At 41.0% G+C, this 24,320-nt stretch overlaps 1 protein-coding gene across 33 annotated transcripts in view; it reads right to left on the bottom strand.

Moving 5' to 3' along the window:
• The window catches only part of LOC139746704 (uncharacterized), a 385,796-nt gene that overhangs the window by 262,078 nt on the left and 99,398 nt on the right, over positions 1-24,320 (bottom strand). Inside the window, exon 6 of one of the 33 annotated variants that reach the window (XM_071658175.1) lies at positions 18,372-18,834. The exons of 31 other annotated variants lie outside the window; for them this stretch is intronic. In XM_071658175.1, coding sequence (XP_071514276.1) covers positions 18,502-18,834 — 333 coding nt within the window. In that variant the 3' untranslated portion in view covers positions 18,372-18,501. Of the gene's footprint in view, positions 1-18,371; positions 20,035-24,320 lie in introns of those variants that run through there. One more of the 33 variants, XM_071658164.1, reaches the window with a different exon arrangement.

A 24,320-nucleotide genomic window follows, 5' to 3' on the forward strand; every position in this document is an offset into this window, starting at 1 on the left:
GAAATCAAAGAGTGGAAATCAATGAGGGTTCTGCAGGTGTTTGTAGATCTGACTCTTAAAGACAGAAAGGCTTTACAGTGATGGAAGAGAAAACAGAAGAAGAGACTTCCAAAGCCTAGACATTCAATAGAAGAAGGATGTATCATAATGTTTAATTATGGAATGGCTGGTCTCCACAAAGAATATGTGGGAAACATCAGCAAGTCTTTGGGGGCAGGGACACTTCAGACAGCTCACAAGAACAGTGGCCAAAATAATACCTATAGAATATATGAGAGAGTGCAGCAACACCAGCTTTATATAGCTGCCATTACTGTATTTTCTCTTAAGGTTCTTTGCTTCCTCCTCCACCAAAGTCAAAATCAATCACAACAGGATCATTTTTCCTTGGGTGTTTCGTATGTTTGATGTGGTCTACTTACATGCTATTTTGTATAAAGAGGAGGTCCAGCAATGATGGTGCATCTTCCCTTTGATTTTTTTGTGTTCCACAACATGTTGATATAGAATGTTCTGTAGTCCATAACCAAGGAAATCGTATCTCTGTCTCTCTGAGCATCTTGGTTCTCCCAGTCTATTCCGCTATACATGAAGTCCCCCTTTATCATTTTCATTAAGGGATTGTCACTGCCTCCCTCATTATCCTGAATGTTCCATCAATATCATCAATGTACATTTGCTTAGGGTTACCACTGTTCCTTGAAGGGTTGTGGAATACGAGTACCACTATATATTTCCTTACAACATAATTTTACCCATTACACACTGTCTGGAGGTGCCATCCATCAAAATCCCACATAATTTAATGCTATCCCTTATTAAGAGTACCTATCTCCCTTCCCCATTATGTTCTCTGTCTCTCCTTGCCAAAATGTATCTTTCTGGGCAGAACAGACTAGGCTTTAGATCCTCCAGGAGTTTTGTCTCCAACAATCAAGCGTTATCAGCGTTGTTGTATCTGACAGCCTTTTAATTCTAGTGCCTTATCATTTACCACTAATCCATCTCACTTTAACAACACAAGGGTAAAAATTCGGAGTACAACTATGATGTCTCACCATAGTGACATTAAAGGAAAAAAAATCCATATCTCTAATCTAACAATTTCATATATTCATTTTCATTAATAATGAAATTTTCCAAGATGTTGTAAGCTTTTTCCAGTGATAATGCCTTTTATAATGATGGCAGGGCAGAATATCATCAGCTTCATATCCCACTAGCACAGAAAAAATAGTTAAGAATCATTCCATCTACATTCTTAACATGCCTTGTAAGTGAAACCTTCCTGATTGCTCAAAATCTTTTTCACTCCATCCTTCCACCTCCAATTTGGTCTCCCACTTCTCGTTCCCTTTGTCAATCTTTCCTCACTCATTCTCTCCATTTGACCAAACCATTTCAATACAGCCTCCTCTGCTCTCTCAACCACGCTCTTTTTATAACCACACATCTCACTTTTTTTTTTTTTCTTTTTTTTTGCCGGTCTCCCGCGTTTGCGAGGTAGCGCAAGGAAACAAACGAAAGAAATGGCCCAACCTACCCCCATACACATGTATATACATACGTCCACACACGCAAATATACATACCTACACAGCTTTCCATGGTTTACCCCAGACGCTTCACATGCCTTGATTCAATCCACTGACAGCACGTCAACCCCGGTATACCACATCTCACTTACCCTTCCATAACTTACTCGATCAAACCACCTCAGACGTCTCATTTCCAACACATCCACTCTCCTCCACACAACCCTATCTATAGCCCACATCTCGTAACCATATAACATTGTGGGAACCACTATTCCTTAAAACGAACTCATTTTTGCTCTCCAAGATAATGTTTTCGCCTTCCACACATTCTTCAATGCTCCCAGAACCTTCGCCCCCTCCCCAACCCTGTGACTCACTTCCACTTCAATCTGCTGCTAAATCAACTCCCACATATCTAAAACACTTCAATTCCTCCAGTCTTTCTCGATTCAAACTTACCTTCCACTTGACTTGTCCCTCAACCCTACTGAACCTAATAACCTTGCTCTTATTCACATATACTCTCAGCTTTCTTCTTTCACACACTACCAAACTCAGTCACCAACTTATGCAGTTTCTCATCCGAATCAGCCACTAGCGCTGTATCATCAGCAAACAACTGACTCACTTCCTAAGTCCTCTCATCCACAAACAGACTGCGTACTTGCCCCTCTGCAAAACTCTTGACTTCACCTCCCTTAAACAAATTAAACAACCATGGAGACATCACACACCCCTGCTACAAACCGACATTCACTGGGAACCAATCACTTTCCTCTCTTCCTCCTCGTACACCTGCCTTACATCCGTGATAAAAAGTTTTCACTGCTTCTAGCAACTTACCTCCCACACCATACACTCTTAATACCTTCCACACATCATCTCTATCAACTCTATCATATGCCTTATCCAGATCCGTAAATTATATTAATTCATTTTGCTTTGTTGCTGTCTCCCGCGTTTGCGAGGCAGCGCAAGGAAACAGACGAAAGAAATGGCCCAATCCACCCCCATACACATGTATATACATACACGTCCACACACGCAAATATACACACCCATACCTCTCAATGTACACATATATATACACACACATACATATACATATATACACATGCACACAATGCACACTGTCTGCCTTTATTCATTCCCATCGCCACCTCGCCACACATGGAATAACATCCCCCTCCCCCCTTATGTGTGTGAGGTAGCGCTAGGAAAAGACAACAAAGGCCCCCATTCGTTCACACTCAGTCTCTAGCTGTCATGCAATAATGCCCGAAACCACAGCTCCCTTTCCACATCCAGGCCCCACCGAACTTTCCATGGTTTACCCCAGACGCTTCACATGCCCTGATTCAATCCACTGATAGCACGTCGACTACAGTATACCACATCGATCCAATTCACTCTATTCCTTGCCCGCCTTTCACCCTCCTGCATGCTCAGGCCCCTATCACTCAAAATATTTTTCACTCCATCTTTCCACCTCCAATTTGGTCTCCCACTTGCTCCTCGTTCCCTCCACCTCCGACACATATATCCTCTTGGTCAATCTTTCCTCACTCATTCTCTCCATGTGACCAAACCATTGCAAAACACCCTCTTCTGCTCTCTCAACCACACATCTCTTTCACCCTTACATTACTTACTCGATCAAACCACCTAACATCACATATTGTCCTCAAACATCTCATTTCCAGCACATCCACTCTCCTGCACACAACTCTATCCATAGCCCACGTCTCGCAACCATACAACATTGTTGGAACCACTATTCCTTCAAACATACCCTTTTTTGCTTTCTGAGATAATGTTCTCGACTTCCACACATTCTTTAAGGCTCCCAGGATTTTCGCCACCTCCCTTAAACAAATTAAACAACCATGGAGACATCACACACCCCTGCTACAAACCGACATTCACTGGGAACCAATCACTTTCCTCTCTTCCTCCTCGTACACCTGCCTTACATCCGTGATAAAAAGTTTTCACTGCTTCTAGCAACTTACCTCCCACACCATACACTCTTAATACCTCCCACACATCATCTCTATCAACTCTATCATATGCCTTATCCAGATCCGTAAATTATATTAATTCATTTTGCTTTGTTGCTGTCTCCCGCGTTTGCGAGGCAGCGCAAGGAAACAGACGAAAGAAATGGCCCAATCCACCCCCATACACATGTATATACATACACGTCCACACACGCAAATATACACACCCATACCTCTCAATGTACACATATATATACACACACATACATATACATATATACACATGCACACAATTCACACTGTCTGCCTTTATTCATTCCCATCGCCACCTCGCCACACATGGAATAACATCCCCCTCCCCCCTTATGTGTGTGAGGTAGCGCTAGGAAAAGACAACAAAGGCCCCCATTCGTTCACACTCAGTCTCTAGCTGTCATGCAATAATGCCCGAAACCACAGCTCCCTTTCCACATCCAGGCCCCACCGAACTTTCCATGGTTTACCCCAGACGCTTCACATGCCCTGATTCAATCCATTGATAGCACGTCGACTACAGTATACCACATCGATCCAATTCACTCTATTCCTTGCCCGCCTTTCACCCTCCTGCATGTTCAGGCCCCTATCACTCAAAATATTTTTCACTCCATCTTTCCACCTCCAATTTGGTCTCCCACTTGCTCCTCGTTCCCTCCACCTCCGACACATATATCCTCTTGGTCAATCTTTCCTCACTCATTCTCTCCATGTGACCAAACCATTGCAAAACACCCTCTTCTGCTCTCTCAACCACACATCTCTTTCACCCTTACATTACTTACTCGATCAAACCACCTAACATCACATATTGTCCTCAAACATCTCATTTCCAGCACATCCACTCTCCTGCACACAACTCTATCCATAGCCCACGTCTCGCAACCATACAACATTGTTGGAACCACTATTCCTTCAAACATACCCTTTTTTGCTTTCTGAGATAATGTTCTCGACTTCCACACATTCTTTAAGGCTCCCAGGATTTTCGCCCCCTCCCCTACCCTATGATTCACTTCCACTTCCATGGTTCCATCCGCTGCCAGATCCACTCCCAGATATCTAAAACACTTCACTTCCTCCAGTTTTTCTCCATTCAAACTCACCTCCCAATTGACTTGACCCTCAACCCTACTGTACCTAATAACCTTGCTCTTATTCACATTTACTCTTAACTTTCTTCTTTCACACACTTTACCAAACTCAGTCACCAGCTTCTGCAGTTTTTCACATGAATCAGCCACCAGCGCTGTATCATCAGCGAACAACAACTGACTCACTTCCCAAGCTCTCTCATCCACAACAGACTGCATACTTGCCCCTCTTTCCAAATCTCTTGCATTCACCTCCCTAACAACCCCATCCATAAACAAATTAAACAACCATGAAGACATCACACACCCCTGTCGCAAACCTACATTCACTGAGAACCAATCACTTTCCTCTCTTCCTACACGTACACATGCCTTACATCCTCGATAAAAACTTTTCACTGCTTCTAACAACTTGCCTCCCACACCATATATTCTTAGTACCTTCCACAAAGCATCTCTATCAACTCTATCATATGCCTTCTCCATATCCATAAATGCTACATACAAATCCATTTGCTTTTCTAAGTATTTCTCACATACATTCTTCAAAGCAAACACCTGATTCACACATCCTCTACCACTTCTGAAACCACACTGCTCTTCCCCAATCTGATGCTCTGTACATGCCTTCACCCTCTCAATCAATACCCCTCCCATATAATTTACCAGGAATATTCAACAAACTTATACCTCTGTAATTTGAGCACTCACTCTTATCCCCTTTGCCTTTATACAGTGGCACTATACATGCATTCCGCCAATCCTCAGGCACCTCACCATGAATCATACATACATTAAATAACCTTACCAACCAGTCAACAATACAGTCCCCCCTTTTTTAATAAATTCCACTGCAATACCATCCAAACCTGCTGCCTTGCCGGCTTTCATCTTCCGCAAAGCTTTTACTACCTCTTCTCTGTTTACCAAATCATTTTCCCTAACCCTCTCACTTTGCACACCACCTCGACCAAAACATCCTATATCTGCCACTCTATCATGAAACACATTCAACAAACCTTCAAAATACTCACTCCATCTCCTTCTCACATCACCAGTACTTGTTATCACCTCCCCATTAGCCCCCTTCACTGAAGTTCCCATTTGCTCCCTTGTCTTATGCACTTTATTTACCTCCTTCCAGAACATCTTTTTATTCTCCCTAAAATTTAATGATACTCTCTCACCCCAACTCTCATTTGCCCTCTTTTTCACCTCTTGCACCTTTCTTTTGACCTCCTGTCTCTTTCTTTTATACATCTCCCACTCATTTGCATTCTATATATTTATCTATTCTTATTTATTTTGCTTTGTTGCTGTCTCCCGCGTTTGCGAGGTAGCGCAAGGAAACAGACGAAAGAAATGGCCCAACCCACCCCCATACACATGTATATACATACACGTCCACACACGCAAATATACATACCTATACATCTCAATGTACACATATATATATATACACACACAGACACATACATATATACTCATGCACACAATTCACACTGTCTACCTTTATTCATTCCCATCGACACCTTGCCACACATGGAATACCATCCCCCTCTCCCCTCATATGTGGGAGGTAGCGCTAGGAAAAGACAACAAAGGCCCCATTCGTTCACATTCAGTCTCTAGCTGTCATGCAATAATGCCCGAAACCACAGCTCCCTTTCCACATCCAGGCCCCACACAACTTTCCATGGTTTACCCAGACGCTTCACATGCCCTGATTCAATCCACTGACAGCACGTCAACCCTGATATACCACATCGATCCAATTCACTCTATTCCTTGCCCTCCTTTCACCCTCCTGCTTGTTCAGGCCCCTATCACTCAAAATCTTTTTCACTCCATCTTTCCACCTACAATTTGGTCTCCCACTTCTCCTCGTTCCCTCCACCTCCGACACATATATCTTCTTGGTCAATCTTTCCTCACTCATTCTCTCCACGTGCCTAAACCATTTCAAAACACCCTCTTCTGCTCTCTCAACAACGCTCTTTTCATTTCCACACATCTCTCTTACCCTTACATTACTTACTCGATCAAACCACCTCACACCACACATTGTCCTCAAACACCTCATTTCCAGCACATCCACCCTCCTGCGCACAACTCTATCCATAGCCCACACCTCGCAACCATACAACATCGTTGGAACCACTATTACTTCAAACATACCCATTTTTGCTTTCTGAGATAATGTTCTCGACTTCCACACATTCTTCAAGGCTTCCAGGATTTTCGCCCCCTCCCCCACCCTATGATTCACTTCCGCTTCCATGGTTCCATCCGCTGCCAGATCCACTCCCAGATGTCTAAAACACTTAATCACTGTCTCCCACATCAGAGGCAGCGCAAGGAAACATACATATTCGCCATTATCCGCAATATCAAGGTAGTGTCAAGAACAGAGGAATGAGCCTTTGAGGGAATATCCTCATTTGGCCCCATTCTCTACATATACAGCTGAATATGTTAATAAAGTTTCAACTCCAACCAATATTAATCAAATGCTTTGTTTTCGTTTTGTCAACAATGTTTAATGTACTTATGTAGCACAGTGAACAACACATATGAGAAAATGTGTCCAGAAATAATCCTCAGGACTGTAAATCCACACTGTAAGAATAAGTCTATGGCAAACTTTGTTCAAAATAGTTTCACTGAGTAAAAACTTTCTAAGAATGCATCAAATACATTAAATGACGAGCTCTCTTACACAGATCTGCATAGCCCTCCCCAGTCTCGGTTAGGTAGTTTTTACATTCTTTTCATAGTTTTCAAAACTTCACCCTTACTTTTTTGGCAACCAACATTTTCCCAGATCAGCACGGACATCCCTACAAACAATTTTGGTCGTTTCCAGTTCTTCTGATTTCTAAAAGTTCTCCCCACTAATGAGGACAAGTTTAGTAAGGCTGTCATGAGAGAAAAATTCTGGTCAGGATGTAATCCTTCTTATAACATAGGTTTTAATGACTCATATAACAACATTTCAGGAATTACCCCATGATCATACTATGGCCCCTGCTACAAGACCTTCAATCTACAATACTTTCTACTAGCAAGTTCCTTCCTTCCTTACTTTGATGTTCTTCCCTCTAACTTGATCTGAACCCTCCCATTTTTTGCTATACTTCAAACTGATTCACAAAGCTGAATTTAACCCTGAGGTCTGGGATAAAGAATTCTAATTCTAAATTCCCTATGTGCTGCAGAAGACAACTAAGAGGGGTGAAAGTGGGTGGTTAAAAACTCCCCTTCTTATATTTCAATTTCTAAAAGACATACCAGAAAAAGGAGCCATGCAAAGTGCTCATCCTCCTTAAAGACTCAGCCTGGGGAGTCTAAATGTGTGGATGTAACCAAGATGAGAAAAAAAAGACAAATAGTATGTTTGAGGAAAGGAACCTGGATGTTATAGCTCTAGGTATAACATATCTGAGAATGTCTTACGAGGTACAATGAAAGAAATTCTGCTTTGTACACAATATGGCTTATAATGTTACCACTGTAAGAATTCTACTTATTTAGGGGCTCTGATACTATATTCAATTCTTTAGCTATAGAAGTTGTGGCATGTGTGTGTGTGATATGAATGATTAGTTAAACAAACAAACAGAGAGAGAGAGAGAGAGAGAGAGAGAGAGAGAGAGAGAGAGAGAGAGAGAGAGAGAGAGAGAGAGAGAGAGAGAGAGAGAGAGAGAGAGAGAGAGAGAGAGAGAGAGAGGAGAGAGAGAGAGAGAGAGAGAGAGAGAGAGAGAGAGAGAGAGAGAGAGAGAGAGAGAGAGAGAGAGAGAGAGAGAGAGAGAGAGAGAGAGAGAGAGAGAGAGAGAGAGAGAGAGAGAGAGAGAGAGAGAGAGAGAGAGAGAGAGAGAGAGAGAGAGAGAGAGAGAGAGAGAGAGAGAGAGAGAGAGAGAGAGAGAGAGAGAGAGAGAGAGAGAGAGAGAGAGAGAGAGAGAGAGAGAGAGAGAGAGAGAGAGAGAGAGAGAGAGAGAGAGAGAGAGAGAGAGAGAGAGAGAGAGAGAGAGAGAGAGAGAGAGAGAGAGAGAGAGAGAGAGAGAGAGAGAGAGAGAGAGAGAGAGAGAGAGAGAGAGAGAGAGAGAGAGAGAGAGAGAGAGAGAGAGAGAGAGAGAGAGAGAGAGAGAGAGAGAGAGAGAGAGAGAGAGAGAGAGAGAGAGAGAGAGAGAGAGAGAGAGAGAGAGAGAGAGAGAGAGAGAGAGAGAGAGAGAGAGAGAGAGAGAGAGAGAGAGAGAGAGAGAGAGAGAGAGAGAGAGAGAGAGAGAGAGAGAGAGAGATTCTAACCATGGTAAGATATGTAAATTCTCTGGACAACATTCACATCAGAATCTGTCTTACTGTAACTGTTCCATGATATAAAACCTAATTACTGACTCAAGTACTGATATTTCTTTCCAAGACATCAAGCAATTTCAGTTAAGAGAACTAAGCATGTTCCTTTTTCACTTTCCCAATTGTTATGTCTTTTCTAAATGATGTTGAATGGCTTCTTGATCCAGCAAGAACCAAACGCCTTTACGTTGTAGATGTCGTAACTCAGGTGGCATGAATTGCTGCCCATTTATGTCTATTGTTATACAACTAAAGTTAAAATAGCAAATAATAATAAAACTGAAAGAATCTTTGAGTTACTGGGGCTTGAAGATTCACAAGGATTAAAGGCATGCATGGGACAGAATCAAATGGATTAATGTGCTATATACATGGTGATGTGCAGTTACTGGGCTGATCCATAGCATATGAAGCTAAAGTAAACCATGGGATTGTATGTGGAACTCTGTTCTGATTTCAATGCATTATACAAAACAGCTAGAGTGGATATGTACAAATAAAGCTAATGTTTGTCTGTTCCTGACACTACCTTGAAACAGCATGGATAAAATCCTCCACCCTTAGTGTGGAAGCATCAGGAACAAACTCACAATGGTTTCATTTGAACATATCCTCTTTTTAACCATCACATATAATGTTCTGAAACCAGCTATGCCCCCACCAACTATTCAGCTTAACTTATCAATATGCATTAGTTCCACCACATGATGGAACATCATTACCTGCATACCATAATGATTTGATTCATTCTATCCCATGCATACCCTGATACCTCAAAGCCTCCTTAACACTATCCTTCCTTCTCCTTGGACTATGCAACAGTTCTGCCTTTTGGTAAAAATCTAGTCAATAGTACTTTCTATTTGCCATCTTCCTCCCTCCCAGCACTCTTACAGTACATACTATCACATCTACCTCTCACACGTCATTCCTTACATGATCAACCCACCTCACACTACATTTTGTACTTAGGTATTCAATTTCTAATGTTCATCCATTTTCTGTTCATTGCATTCAAAGCAAAAGATAAACATCCATACACCACTGTCAGGAATACTTTACATTCAAATATACCAATCTTTGCCCTTACAAACACTGACCTCTCAATGCACCCAGAACGTTATCCCTTTTACTATTAGTTACTTCAGCCACCATGTTCCATTAGCTGCCACATCCATTAAATCCCCCAACTGCACATCTCTGCCTTACTTTTGTTCATATCTACCAACAACTTTCTCACAATACCCATGCTCCCAAAGACTGTCACCAGCTCCTGGAGTTTCTCTTTGGAATCTGCCATCAAAGCCATGTAACCTACAAAATCGAATGATTAACCATCTATGCCTCCCATCCCCAGCATACTACTAACTTGCCTCTACCTTACTTTTGCTCTAATACCACCAACTTTCTCCTATTACACATATTCCTAAACTCTATCTGTCTCCAGCCTCTGGGTTCTCTTTTCAGAGTCTGCCACCAGACATATAAGATCTGCAGACATCAATTCTTACATCTTTCATGCCCTCTGCCCCCAGCATACTGCTGGCCTGCCCTTTGTTCTCAAATACTTGCATTCAACTCCCTTACCACCAATCAATTTACATATTCAACAACCGCAGTGAACCCCTTGATGCAGAAACACATTCACTAGAAACCACTCAACCTCCTCTCCCTACCTACACACATTTTACCCTTCAGGTAAAAATATCTCACTGCATGCACTCTGTTTCATGTTAGGTGACAGGATGGCAGACTTAGATTGTCTAAGGCAAGGTGGCATGCAGAGTGAGAGTGTTATACCAAATGGTACAGTGAGGAGAGAGAGGAGACAGTGAAAATTTGTGTAAGATCAATTGTGGCAAGAAGATAGGATTGCATGTGAATGTTTTAAGAAAGGAGGGTGAAAGTCTTGTTGACTGGTTAATCAAGCTATTCTACATTTGTATGGCCCATGGTGATGTGCCTGAGGATAAGCAGAATGCATTACAGGACCCTTACATAAAGGCAGGTGGGATGAAAGTGAATACTTGAATTCCTGAGGTATTTACCTCAGTTACTTGCTTTTATTACACCTGTTACATTCACCTGGTAAGGTGTAAGGGAGAGTGGTGACTGAAAGGGGAGTAGAAAGCACAGACATTTTGATGAGGAGGAGCACTTTGAGTTCATACAGAAAAGTCTATGCATTGACAAGATACTTTCTTTGGTGACTTTGTAAGAATTACTGAAGAGAAACTGATTTATCTGTGTAGGTACTTATGGATCTGGAGAAAGTGTATGATGAGGTTGAAAGAAAGGCCTTGGGGAAAGTACATATATATGGGGTACGTGAAAGTTGCATCATCATCATCATAATAACAATATGAAGAAAAAACTGCAAAAATTTATTTTCTTTTTTGGAAGACCCCCCCCAAAAAAATCCAAAAGGCTTGAAAAAAAATTAACTCATAAATCATTTTCAATATTTCACCTGTGATGAAGCACATCAAGCGAAAAACCTTTGCCTGTGCAAATAAATTTTCTAATTGCTCAAAAACTTTTCAACTCCTCATAGATCCTTTTCAATAATTCTAATTGTTTTCTAAAGTACAGACCCTAGTAAAAGATTTGCCTATGCACACATTCTAGTCACTGCTTACACACACACACACTTAAAAAAAAAAAAAAAAAACATTAATCTACTAATCTAACTGCTATACTGTACATGCTGAGCAGGCGAAATAATGTATATCCATATTAAAGTGTTTATATGTAAAATAACATCACAAGTTGTGCAATAACTTTTAACAGTTAATAAACTTGGCAGCAGATATTTAACCACACATAATGTCTATATTCCTAACCTGGCAGCAGAGATTTAACCACATAATATTCCTAACCTTGTTATAAGATCCTTTGTGTATTTCAACTTATTCATCTGTTCTTGTCCAGCTTTTGTAATATGTCATGCTGGCAATGAAATGAACAGCAGCTTTCATGAAATTGCTACCATTACTGGCAAAGAACGTTATTCACCCAACACCAAACATATATCATTCTTTATAGTATCAATATTTTTTGGAATGTGCTTTCTCAATATTTCATCATACCATATGTTCAATCTAATTTGCCATTCCATCCTGTACCTTACAATACAATTAACTTTAATCTGTTTTCATGTTATCTTCATTCCTTGCTCCTCCTCCATCTTTCCATTAAATTATACCCACATCCACTGATATCATGGGTCAAACATCTCTAAATCCAAGCATCATCATGTTCATGCTTTTATGATGCCAAGATGCCTCCCCCCCCCCCCCCTAATTTCATTCACTTTAATAAACAGAGGAAACAAATAGTTCATCCACATGATAGCATGAGATTCTGTAATATGTAGAGAATTCCCAGTACTGCTGGACTTCAAAATCAGAACGCACCAACACAAAAACCAAGTCTGAGATGAGGATGATTCAACAAACATGTACCTATTATCATTACTCCATTCCCAACTTGAAAGGAAAGCTCAGGTACAAACAGCTTCAACATCAATTACACAAACTCTCATCCTCTGCAGTGTGTTAAAGTGAAGGTGGATTTCCATAGTTAAGAAAGCTCTTCTTAATTTTTCACTTAGCAATCTGAAATGATTCACTAACTTTGGCCAAAGCAACCATTCATAACCACTTCCACACACACAATGCTTCCACTGGATTCAATCTTGAAAAATTCCTAAAGAATTTCAACTGTAATATCCCCCCTCCCAATCTGAATACTTGTACATTTCTCTGCCACTGTCTACACTTCTTGTACCTTCTACTGTACTAAAAAATATTTTCTTGACCAGCTTAACATCTGCCATATATCTGACATGACCATACTATCCTTAAAAATACTATCCTTAAAGACTCTTATCCATGTTCCTTTCTAGTGACAAACCACATAACCTAACATCATTCCATTTATTCTCCTAATTCCAACCGTAATATGCAAACTACTCATCTCTACTACCTTTATTCTTGATCTATCCTGACCTATATATACTCTTAGGTTTGAAAGCCATACATCAACATTTGAGGTGAGTACTGTTGTGGAAGCATCTTTCACAATCTTAAGCTTAATCTTTTTCCAATTTACTAAACTCTAAACACATCTCCATTCATTCTCTCACACAAACATGTCTAATTTTTCTTTAACATAACTACTTTCAATTTCAGCTTCACCAATCCTATCCTTCTAAACTTCTCTCCTCAATTTCTAAAGTAATCCACAACTCCCAACTTCTCACCATGTAAATTGATCTTGCAATACAACCACCCTTCCTTTTCAAAAATCATTTTACTTTTTCACAATCACTCTCAGCATCCTCCAAATACGTAAATAATGAACCAACCCACAATTCTATTCAATTTCTTATGACAGATATACACCAACTGTCATCTGCAAACATTTGTGGCAATTTACATCCTCTTTCTGCATAGTTAAATACCATACCATAATCAGCTTACCTTGTTCTCATTTCATACAATGTACCAACTATAAAGACATTAAATGACCACAGTGACATTGCACAACCTTAGTGCATTCCCACATCAAACCACTTCCTACTCTCACACATGCACCTTTTCATAAGCCTTCTCTAAATCTGTAAATGCTGCATACACCCTTTTCCCTAAAACTTTCAAACTACAATTCTAAGTGCAAAAACCTGATCAACAAACTCCTCCCTCCCTTAACTCACCCTTCTTCCTTGCCAAGCTGAGGTTCACTAATCTTTCTAACATGATCAATCACTTTCCTACCATAGGTCATAACAGTATCACCTATGCTGAGACGTATTTCACTTTTACTCTACTTTCTCTTGTTGAGCAGAAAAACTATGGCTTTTATCTAATCACAAACCTGGCAACTTTTCTATGCTTTCAAATACACTTTCCAGATCCGATCAATGTTCAACATTCAACTTGTCTAACATACTTTCACTCCAAACACATTCCCCTCTTCTACTCTTTACACATATTCTCAATATAATTTGTTACACTGGATATATATATATATTTTTTTTTTGCTTTGTCGCTGTCTCCCGCGTTTGCGAGGTAGCGCAAGGAAACAGACGAAAGAAATGGCCCAACCCACCCCCATACACATGTATATACATAAGTCCACACACACAAATATACATACCTACACAGCTTTCCATGGTTTACCCCAGACGCTTCACATGCCTTGATTCAATCCACTGACAGCACGTCAACCCCGGTATACAACATCGCTCCAATTCACTCTATTCCTTGCCCTCCTTTCACCCTCCTGCATGTTCAGGCCCCGATCACACAAAATCTTTTTCACTCCATCTTTCCACCTCCAATTTGGTCTCCCTCTTCTCCTCGTTCCCTCCACCTCCGACACATATATTCTCTTGGTCAATCTTTCCTCACTCATTCTCTCCATGTGCCCGAACCATTTCAAAACACCCTCTTCTGCTCTCTCAACCACGCTCTTTTTATTTCCACACATCTCTCTTACCCTTACGTTACTTACTCGATCAAACCACCTCACACCACACATTGTCCTCAAACATCTCATTTCCAGCACATCCACCCTCCTGCGCACAACTCTATCCAAAGCCTATGCCTCGCAACCATACAACATTGTTGGAACCACTACTCCTTCAAACATAGCCATTTTTGCTTTCCGAGATAATGTTCTCGACTTCCACACATTCTTCAGGGCTCCCAGGATTTTCGCCCCCTCCCCCACCCTATGATTCACTTCCACTTCCATGGTTCCATCCGCTGCCAGATCCACTCCCAGATATCTAAAACACTTTCCTTCCTCCAGTTTTTCGCCATTCAAACTTACCTCCCAATTGACTTGACCCTCAACCCTACTGTACCTTTTATAAAAAGATGTTCTGGAAGGAGGTAAATAAAGTGCGTAAGACAAGGGAGCAAATGGGAACTTCAGTGAAGGGCGCTAATGGGGAGGTGATAACAAGTAGTGGTGATGTGAAAAGGAGATGGAGTGAGTATTTTGAAGGTTTGTTGAATGTGTTTGATGATAGAGTGGCAGATATAGGGTGTTTTGGTCGAGGTGGTGTGCAAAGTGAGAGGGTTAGGGAAATGATTTGGTAAACAGAGAAGAGGTAGTAAAAGCTTTGCGGAAGATGAAAGCCGGCAAGGCAGCAGGTTTGGATGGTATTGCAGTGGAATCTATTAAAAAAGGGGGTGACTGTATTGTTGACGGGTTGGTAAGGTTATTTAATGTATGTATGACTCATGGTGAGGTGCCTGAGGATTGGCGGAATGCGTGCATAGTGCCATTGTACAAAGGCAAAGGGGATAAGAGTGAGTGCTCAAATTACAGAGGTATAAGTTTGTTGAGTATTCCTGGGAATTTATATGGGAGGGTATTGATTGAGAGGGTGAAGGCATGTACAGAGCATCAGATTGGGGAAGAGCAGTGTGGTTTCAGAAGTGGTAGAGGATGTGTGGATCAGGTGTTTGCTTTGAAGAATGTATGTGAGAAATACTTAGAAAAGCAAATGGATTTGTATGTAGCATTTATGGATCTGGAGAAGGCATATGATAGAGTTGATAGAGATGCTCTCTGGAAGGTATTAAGAATAAATGGTGTGGGAGGCAAGTTGTTAGAAGCAGTGAAAAGTTTTTATCGAGGATGTAAGGCATGTGTACGTGTAGGAAGGGAGGAAAGTGATTGGTTCTCAGTTAATGTAGGTTTGTGGCAGGGGTGTGTGATGTCTCCATGGTTGTTTAATTTGTTTATGGATGGGGTTGTTAGGGAGGTGAATGCAAGAGTTTTGGAAAGAGGGGCAAGTATGCAGTCTGTTGTGGATGAGAGAGCTTGGGAAGTGAGTCAGTTGTTGTTCGCTGATGATACAGTGCTGGTGGCTGATTCATGTGAGAAACTGCAGAAGCTGGTGACTGAGTTTGGTAAAGTGTGTGAAAGAAGAAAGTTAAGAGTAAATGTGAATAAGAGCAAGGTTATTAGGTACAGTAGGGTTGAGGGTCAAGTCAATTGGGAGGTAAGTTTGAATGGAGAAAAACAGGAGGAAGTAAAGTGTTTTAGATATCTGGGAGTGGATCTGGCAGCGGATGGAACCATGGAAGTGGAAGTGAATCATAGGGTAGGGGAGGGGGCGAAAATCCTGGGAGCCTTGAAGAATGTGTGGCAGTCGAGAACATTATCTCGGAAAGCAAAAATGGCTGTTTGATGGAATTGTGGTTCAAACAATGTTGTATGGTTGCGAGGCGTGGGCTATGGATAGAGTTGTGCGCAGGAGGGTGGATGTGCTGGAAATGAGAGGTTTGAGGACAATGTGTGTTGTGAGGTGGTTTGATCGAGTAAGTAATGTAAGGGTAAGAGAGATGTGTGGAAATAAAAAGAGTGTGGTTGAGAGAGCAGAAGAGGGTGTTTTGAAATGGTTTGGTCACATGGAGAGAATGAGTGGGGAAAGATTGACCAAGAGGATATATGTGTCAGAGGTGGAGGGAACGAGGAGCAAGTGGGAGACCAAATTGGAGGTGGAAAGATGGAGTGACAAAGATTTTGAGTGATCGGGGCCTGAACATGCAGGAGGGTGAAAGGAGGGCAAGGAATAGAGTGAATTGGATCGATGCGGTATACCGGGGTTGACGTGCTGTCAGTGGATTGAATCAGGGCATGTGAAGCGTCTGGGGTATATATATACACATATATTTTTTTTTTTTTTTTTTTTTGCTTTGTCGCTGTCTCCCGCGTTTGCGAGGTAGCGCAAGGAAAGAGACGAAAGAAATGGCCCAACCCACCCCCATACACATGTATATACATACATCCACACATGCAAATATACATACCTACACAGCTTTCCATGGTTCATCCCAGACGATTCACATGACCTGATTCAATCCACTGACAGCACGTTAACCCCGGTATACCACATCGATCCAATTCACTCTATTCCTTGCCCTCTTTTCACCCTCCTGCATGTTCAGGCCCCGATCACACAAAATCTTTTTCACTCCATCTTTCCACCTCCAATTTTGTCTCCCACTTCTCCTCGTTCCCTCCACCTCCGACACATATATCCTCTTGGTCAATCTTTCCTCACTCATTCTCTCCATGTGCCCAAACCATTTCAAAACACCCTCTTCTGCTCTCTCAACCACACTCTTTTTATTTCCACACATCTCTCTTACCCTTACGTTGCTTACTCGATCAAACCACCTCACACCACACATTGTCCTCAAACATCTCATTTCCAGCACATCTATCCTCCTGCGCACAACTCTATCCATAGCCCACACCTCGCAACCATACAACATTTTTTTTTTTTTTGTTGGAACCACTATTCCTTCAAACATACCCATTTTTGCTTTCCGAGATAATGTTCTCGACTTCCACACATTCTTCAAGGCTCCCAGAATTTTCGCCCCCTCCCCCACCCTATGATCCACTTCCACTTCCATGGTTCCATCCGCTGCCAGATCCACTCCCAGATATCTAAAACACTTCACTTCCTCCAGTTTTTCTCCATTCAAACTCACCTCCCAATTGACTTGACCCTCAACCCTACTGTACCTAATAACCTTGCTCTTATTCACATTTACTCTTAACTTTCTTCTTTCACACACTTTACCAAACTCAGTCACCAGCTTCTGCAGTTTCTCACATGAATCAGCCACCAGCGCTGTATCATCAGCGAACAACAACTGACTCACTTCCCAAGCTCTCTCATCCCCAACAGACTTCATACTTGCCCCTCTTTCCAAAACTCTTGCATTCACCTCCCTAACCACCCCATCCATAAACAAATTAAACAACCATGGAGACATCAAACACCCCTGCCGCAAACCAACATTCACTGAGAACCAATCACTTTCCTCTCTTCCTACACGTACACATGCCTTACATCCTCGATAAAAACTTTTCACTGCTTCTAACAACTTGCCTCCCACACCATATATTCTTAATACCTTCCACAGAGCATCTCTATCAACTCTATCATATGCCTTCTCCAGATCCATAAATGCTACATACAAATCCACATATATATATATATATATATATATATATATATATATATTGATGAGATCCTCATTTGCTTTTCTTATATATCTATATTATCCTTTTAACTTTCATTCATGGTTTTTATTCTACACTTTCTCACTCGTATATCACTATTTTCTGATAGCCTTAGCATCTCATTCCACAACTACCAACATATCACATAAGCAGGGTCTATTTTATTGTTAGAAAAATGTCCATATCTTTTTTCCATATGTAAATAGACAAAATGTCCATTCTGTTTTCCATTAGTAAACAACTTCAATGATTTACACATTTCTGAATGGTGATGGAGGAAAGACAGAAATAAACAAGAATAAATCTTTATTTTCTTCCTCTAGCACAAAAAAAATTTACAAATACTGTTTCACGATAGCTTTTGGTTAATCAAAAAATCTTCTTTATTAAATATCCACTGCATAATGAACCAAACAATATTTCACAAAATATTACTTGCTGCTGGGCAACGAATAGCATGATTTTTGCAATTACTCTTCTGGGCAAAACCTCTGCCACAGTGTTGACAATGGTAAGGGCGCTCACCAGTATGTAGTCGTTCATGATCTGTTAAGTGGTCCTTACGTTTGAACTTCTTAAAGCAAAAGCGACAAGAGTAAGGTCGCCACTCAGGGCTTGGAATAAATGTTGGCAAGTCAGCCATAGGAGCAGAGGCCACTGGGGGGCAGGGTGCTGCTGCTCCCACCCGCCGGGACACCACACCACCTTGCCCGCCCACAGGCACAAAGTCGCCTACTGCCCCGAAAGCCGCCCTCTGTAAATGAAGGAACACTGCCATCACTACCCCTTAAAAGTTCCTCTGAAGCGATATCTTCTTGAACATTATAATATATGCACCAAAAGCATTCTTCTTGGCTTTCAATTAATAATTACATTATTTCACAACAGAACCTCATTTCCCAATGGTAGTTGTTAGTAACCAGAAGGTTATCTTGACTTGTAAAACTTGTAAAACTGTGATTGCATGAAATTAATCTTAGGCAATGAAAATAAGGACTGTTAATAACCACCACCAATTTCACCTTATTTGGGGAAAATGGGAGGAGGGACAAAAATCCATCCAATAAGGGATATGGTATTCAAATCCAGTTTTCTTCATATACACCATTTGTAGTAATAAAAAATAGATTGGCACATATTAATTGCTATAGTTAAGCTGACTGACTAGGTTTGAGCACTATAAGCATTTCTTTTCACCAAACGAGACTAGCACTATAAGCACTACTTCCCTAAAATGAAATATAGCTAAGAAAACAATAAATTACGAAATAGCTTTCAGCATAATCTCAGCTAAAGATAATACATGAAGAATACTAAATAAATAATGATACAAAAAGTTGAAACCTGCAACCAAAGATACGACCAGAAGTATAGACAGAGCATTCCTCCCATTGGTTTTACAACCCTCACAAACAGCAAATGGCTGTGCATTAACATTAGTCAGATTTTTCACTTTTCTCTACGTAGTGTCAGATGCTGCTGTCATTTTCTTTCTCATTTTCTCCCGAAATTTTCGCTGCCGCAGTTGTCCACTTATCAATCTTTCCAATTCTTTCTGAAGGCGTCCAGCCTCAACTTTTTTACTTCCAATCTTGATTTCTAGTTTCTCTGCTTCCAGAGCACCAAGCATACCAGAATCTAGGAGAGACTCTAATGAAGCAGTCTCAGCCTCAATAAGATTCATCTGGGCCCTGATCCTGTCCTGTCGATATCTTCCACGCCCTACATGCTGGTGGTGGTGTTGGTACATCGGCCCAGGGGAGGCAGCGGCGACAGCAGCAGCAGCCAAGAGAGGGGAGGAAGAAGGAGAGGAGGAGGGGGGTAATCTCCCACCCAATCCTCCAAACAGAGAGTGGGTTCCAGGTTGCTGTGATGCTGAGAGAGATATGTGGCCCGCAGGGGCGCCCGGAGGGGGAAGGGGAGATGCCGCCACAGAGGAAAATGGGCCCAACAACTGGAAAAGGGAGAGAGACAACTTGTGTCAGGTCACTCTCTGTGCTAGGATGAAGCTCAGTGCATCAGCTGATCCATATGTCAGGCTCTGCCTGACTCCAAAATGCTCCATGTCTCTTCAAAGACTGACAATAGCAAACTCAATACCCAATGCAAGTCGAAAGACACAGAGAAAGAAACCAATTACCCAAACAAGTCCTACCTATCTACCATAAATCGCTAAGTTGCACTGAATGTTGTGCCCAGTTCTTGAGGTAAATATAACACCTTGGCTTACAAAAATGACCTGTGAATCCATCTCTGCACAATACCAAAATACTTTATTCCCTGCACCAGCTACAAATACATTCACTGTCAAGAATAGAATTTCACCTCATCATGTTGAAAGTGATAAAAGAATTGTATGTACATTCATATATATATATATATATATATATATATATACTGTACATATTCAGAAAACCCAGCATCATAAATATAGTCTAAGGGCAATATAAAAAAATTACATGCAAAAGTTTGTGAACAACTACTATATGAACAAAACTGAAGGTGAAATTCTTTCTTTTAAAATACATAAAGAAAAGTCTAGACTTAAGAATATAAGCAGCATACTCCAGTCTTTTTGGTAAAAATCAAATATAACATCTAAAACGATAAGAGAAAAAGATATTGAATAGTAACATTATTCCAAATTCCATATTCCTTCTTGAGCTTTTTTGACTGGATTATGTTGCTATAAAAGTCTAATGATTCCTCCTCTTATTAAAATTCAATATAAATAAAAGAGACTGTATAGATTTAAATACAAGGCAGGGAAAATATATTCAGTGAAATCAAAACACTAATTCATCCTTGTGCATCTCATTTACTAAAATCAAAATAAGTTATCAAAAATTTCATATTTCAAAACATACTTTACTTTTTCAAAATTTGATTATCACAATATGAAGCTGCAGTGTATGTTTCAGTGTGTGTGTGTATATATGTATGAATATATATATATATTTATGTTTCCTTGCGCTACCTCGCAAACGCGGGAGACAGTGACAAAGCAAAATATATATATATATATATATATATATATATATATATATATATATTGATTGATTGATTGATAGATGTACATACATATTCTTGTGAGTCAGTGGGGAAATGAAATGTGTGAGGTTCCCAAGTGCACTTTCGTGTAATGATATATATGGTACTGGACTCCAAATGGTTGTGGGTATCCCACAAGTTAAAAAAGTCACATAGGGCAAGGTTGTATCCTTAGAATAGTCATCTTCATGACTTTTTTTATTTTTTTTTCACTCCAAAGGAGCCCATTATTTTCCACACTGGTTGTAGTGCATCTTTGTGGTGATATGAACTCCCTGGGGAATGGGTGCTTAGGATTACAGAGTATTAGTAATAATAAAGTTAATGATATTGATTGTAATGATGTTTGATATATATATATTTATCTATATTTATTATACTTTGTCGCTGTCTCCCGCATTTGCGAGGTAGCGCAAGGAAACAGACGAAAGAAATGGCCCAACCCCCCCCCCATACACATGTATATACATACGTCCACACACGCAAATATACATACCTACACAGCTTTCCATGGTTTACCCCAGACGCTTCACATGCCCTGATTCAATCCACTGACAGCACGTCAACCCCGGTATACCACATCGATCCAATTCACTCTATTCCTTGCCCTCCTTTCACCCTCCTGCATGTTCAGGCCCTGATCACTCAAAATCTTTTTCACTCCATCCTTCCACCTCCAATTTGGTCTCCCTCTTCTCCTCGTTCCCTCCACCTCCGACACATATATCCTCTTGGTCAATCTTTCCTCACTCATTCTCTCCATGTGCCCAAACCATTTCGATACACACTCTTCTGTTCTCTCAACCACACATCTCTCTTACCCTTTCATGTGGGCATATTTATTCATTATACTTTGTCGCTGTCTCCCACATTAGTGAGGTAACGCAAGGAAACTGACAAAAGAATGGCCCAACACACCCACATACACATGTATATACATACATGTCCACACACACGCATATATATACCTATACATCTCAACGTAAACATATATATACACACAGACATATACATATATACACATGTACATAATACATACTGTCTGCCCTTATTCATTCCCATCGCCACACATGAAGTGAAAACCCCCTACCCCCGCATGTGCGCGAGGTAGCACTAGGAAAAGACAACAAAGGCAGGCCACATTCGTTCACACTCAGTCTCTAGCTGTCATGGATAATGCACTTAAACCACAGCTCCCTTTCCACATCCAGGCCCCACACAAATTTCCATGGTTTACCCCAGAAGCTTCACATGCCCTGGTTCAATCCACTGACAGCAAGTTAACCGAGGTGTAGCACATCGTTCCAATTCACTCTATTACTTGCAAGCCTTTCACCCTCCTGCATGTTCAGGCCCCAATAGCTCAAAATCTTTTTCACTCCATCTTTCCACCTCCAATTTGGTCTCTCACTTCTCCTCGTTCCCTCCACCTCCGACACATATATCCTCTTGGTCAATCTTTCCTCACTCATTCTCTCCATGTGACCAAACCATTTCAAAACACCCTCTTCTGCTCTCTCAACCACACTCGTTTTATTCCCACACATCTCTCTTACCCTTTCATTACTTACTCGATCAAACCACCTCACACCACATACTGTCCTCAAACATCTCATTTCCAACACATCCAACCTCCTCCACACAACGCTATCTATAGCCCAAGCCTTGCAACCATATAACATTGTCGGAACCACTATTCCTTCAAACATACCCATTTTTGCTTTCTGAGATAACATTCTCGCCTTCCACATTTTTTTCAACGTTCCTAGAGCTTTCGCCCCCTCCCCCACCCTATGATTCACTTCCGCTTCCATGGTTGCGTCCGCTGCCAAATCCACACCCAAATATCTAAAACACTTCACTTCCTCAAGTTTTTCTCCATTTAAATGTACCTCCCATTTGACTTGTCCTTCAACCCTACTGTACCTAATAACCTTACTTTTATTCACATTTACTCATCTTTCACACACTTTACCAAACTCAGTCACCAGTTTCTGCAGTTTCTAACCCGAATCAGCCACCAGCGCTGTATCATCAGCAAACAACAACTGACTCGCTTCCCAAGCTCTCTCATTCATAACAGAGCGCATCCTTGCCCCTCTCTCCAAAACTCTTGCATTCACCTCCCTAACAACCCCATCCATAAACAAAGTAAACAACCATGGAGACATCACACACCCGCCACAAACCGAAATTCACTGAGTTCCAATCATTTTCCCCTCTTCCTACTCGTACACATGCCTTACAGCCTTGATAAAAACCTTTCACAGCTTCTAACAGCTTGCCTCCCACACCTTCCACAGAGCATCTCCATCAACTCTATCATATGCCTTCTCCAGATCCACAAATGCTACATACAAATCCATTTGCTTTTCTAAGTATTTCTCACATACATTTTCAAAGCAAACACCTAATCCACACATCCTCTACCTCTTCTGAAACCACACTGCTCTTCTCCAATCTGATGCTCTGTACATGCCTTCACCCTCTCAATCAATACCTTCCCATATAATTTCCCAGGAATACTCAACAAATTTATACCTCTGTAATTTGAGCACTCACCTTTATCCCCTTTGCCTTTGTACAATGGAACTATGCAAGCATTCCGCCAATCCTCAGGCACCTTACCATGAGTCATACATACATTAAATAACCTTACCAACCAGTCAACAATACAGTCACCCCCTTTATCAATAAATTCTACTGCAATACCATCCAAACCCGCTGCCTTGCTAACTTCCATCTTCCGCAAAGCTTTTACAACCTCTTCTCTTTTTACCAAATCATTCTCTTTTAACCCTCTCACTTTGCACACCACCTCGACCAAAACACCCTATATCTGTCACTCTATCATCAAACCTTCAAAATACTCACTCCATCTCCTTCTCACATCACCACTACTTGTTATCACCTCCCCATTAGCCCCCTTCACTGAGGTTCCAATTTGTTCCCTTGTCTTACGCAATTTATTTACCTCCTTCCAAAACATCTTTTTATTCTCCCTAAAATCTAATGATACTCTCTCACCCCAACTCTCATTTGCCTTCTTTTTCACCTCTTGCACCTTTCTCTTGACCTCCTGCCTCTTTCATTTAATACATCTCCCAGTCATTTGCATTATTTCCCAGCAAAAATCATCCAAATGCCTCTCTCTTCTCTTTCACTAATAATCATACTTCTTCATCCCAC

The sequence above is a fragment of the Panulirus ornatus genome, chromosome 66, assembly GCF_036320965.1.
Source record: "Panulirus ornatus isolate Po-2019 chromosome 66, ASM3632096v1, whole genome shotgun sequence".
Classification (NCBI taxonomy): Eukaryota; Metazoa; Arthropoda; class Malacostraca; order Decapoda; family Palinuridae; genus Panulirus; species Panulirus ornatus.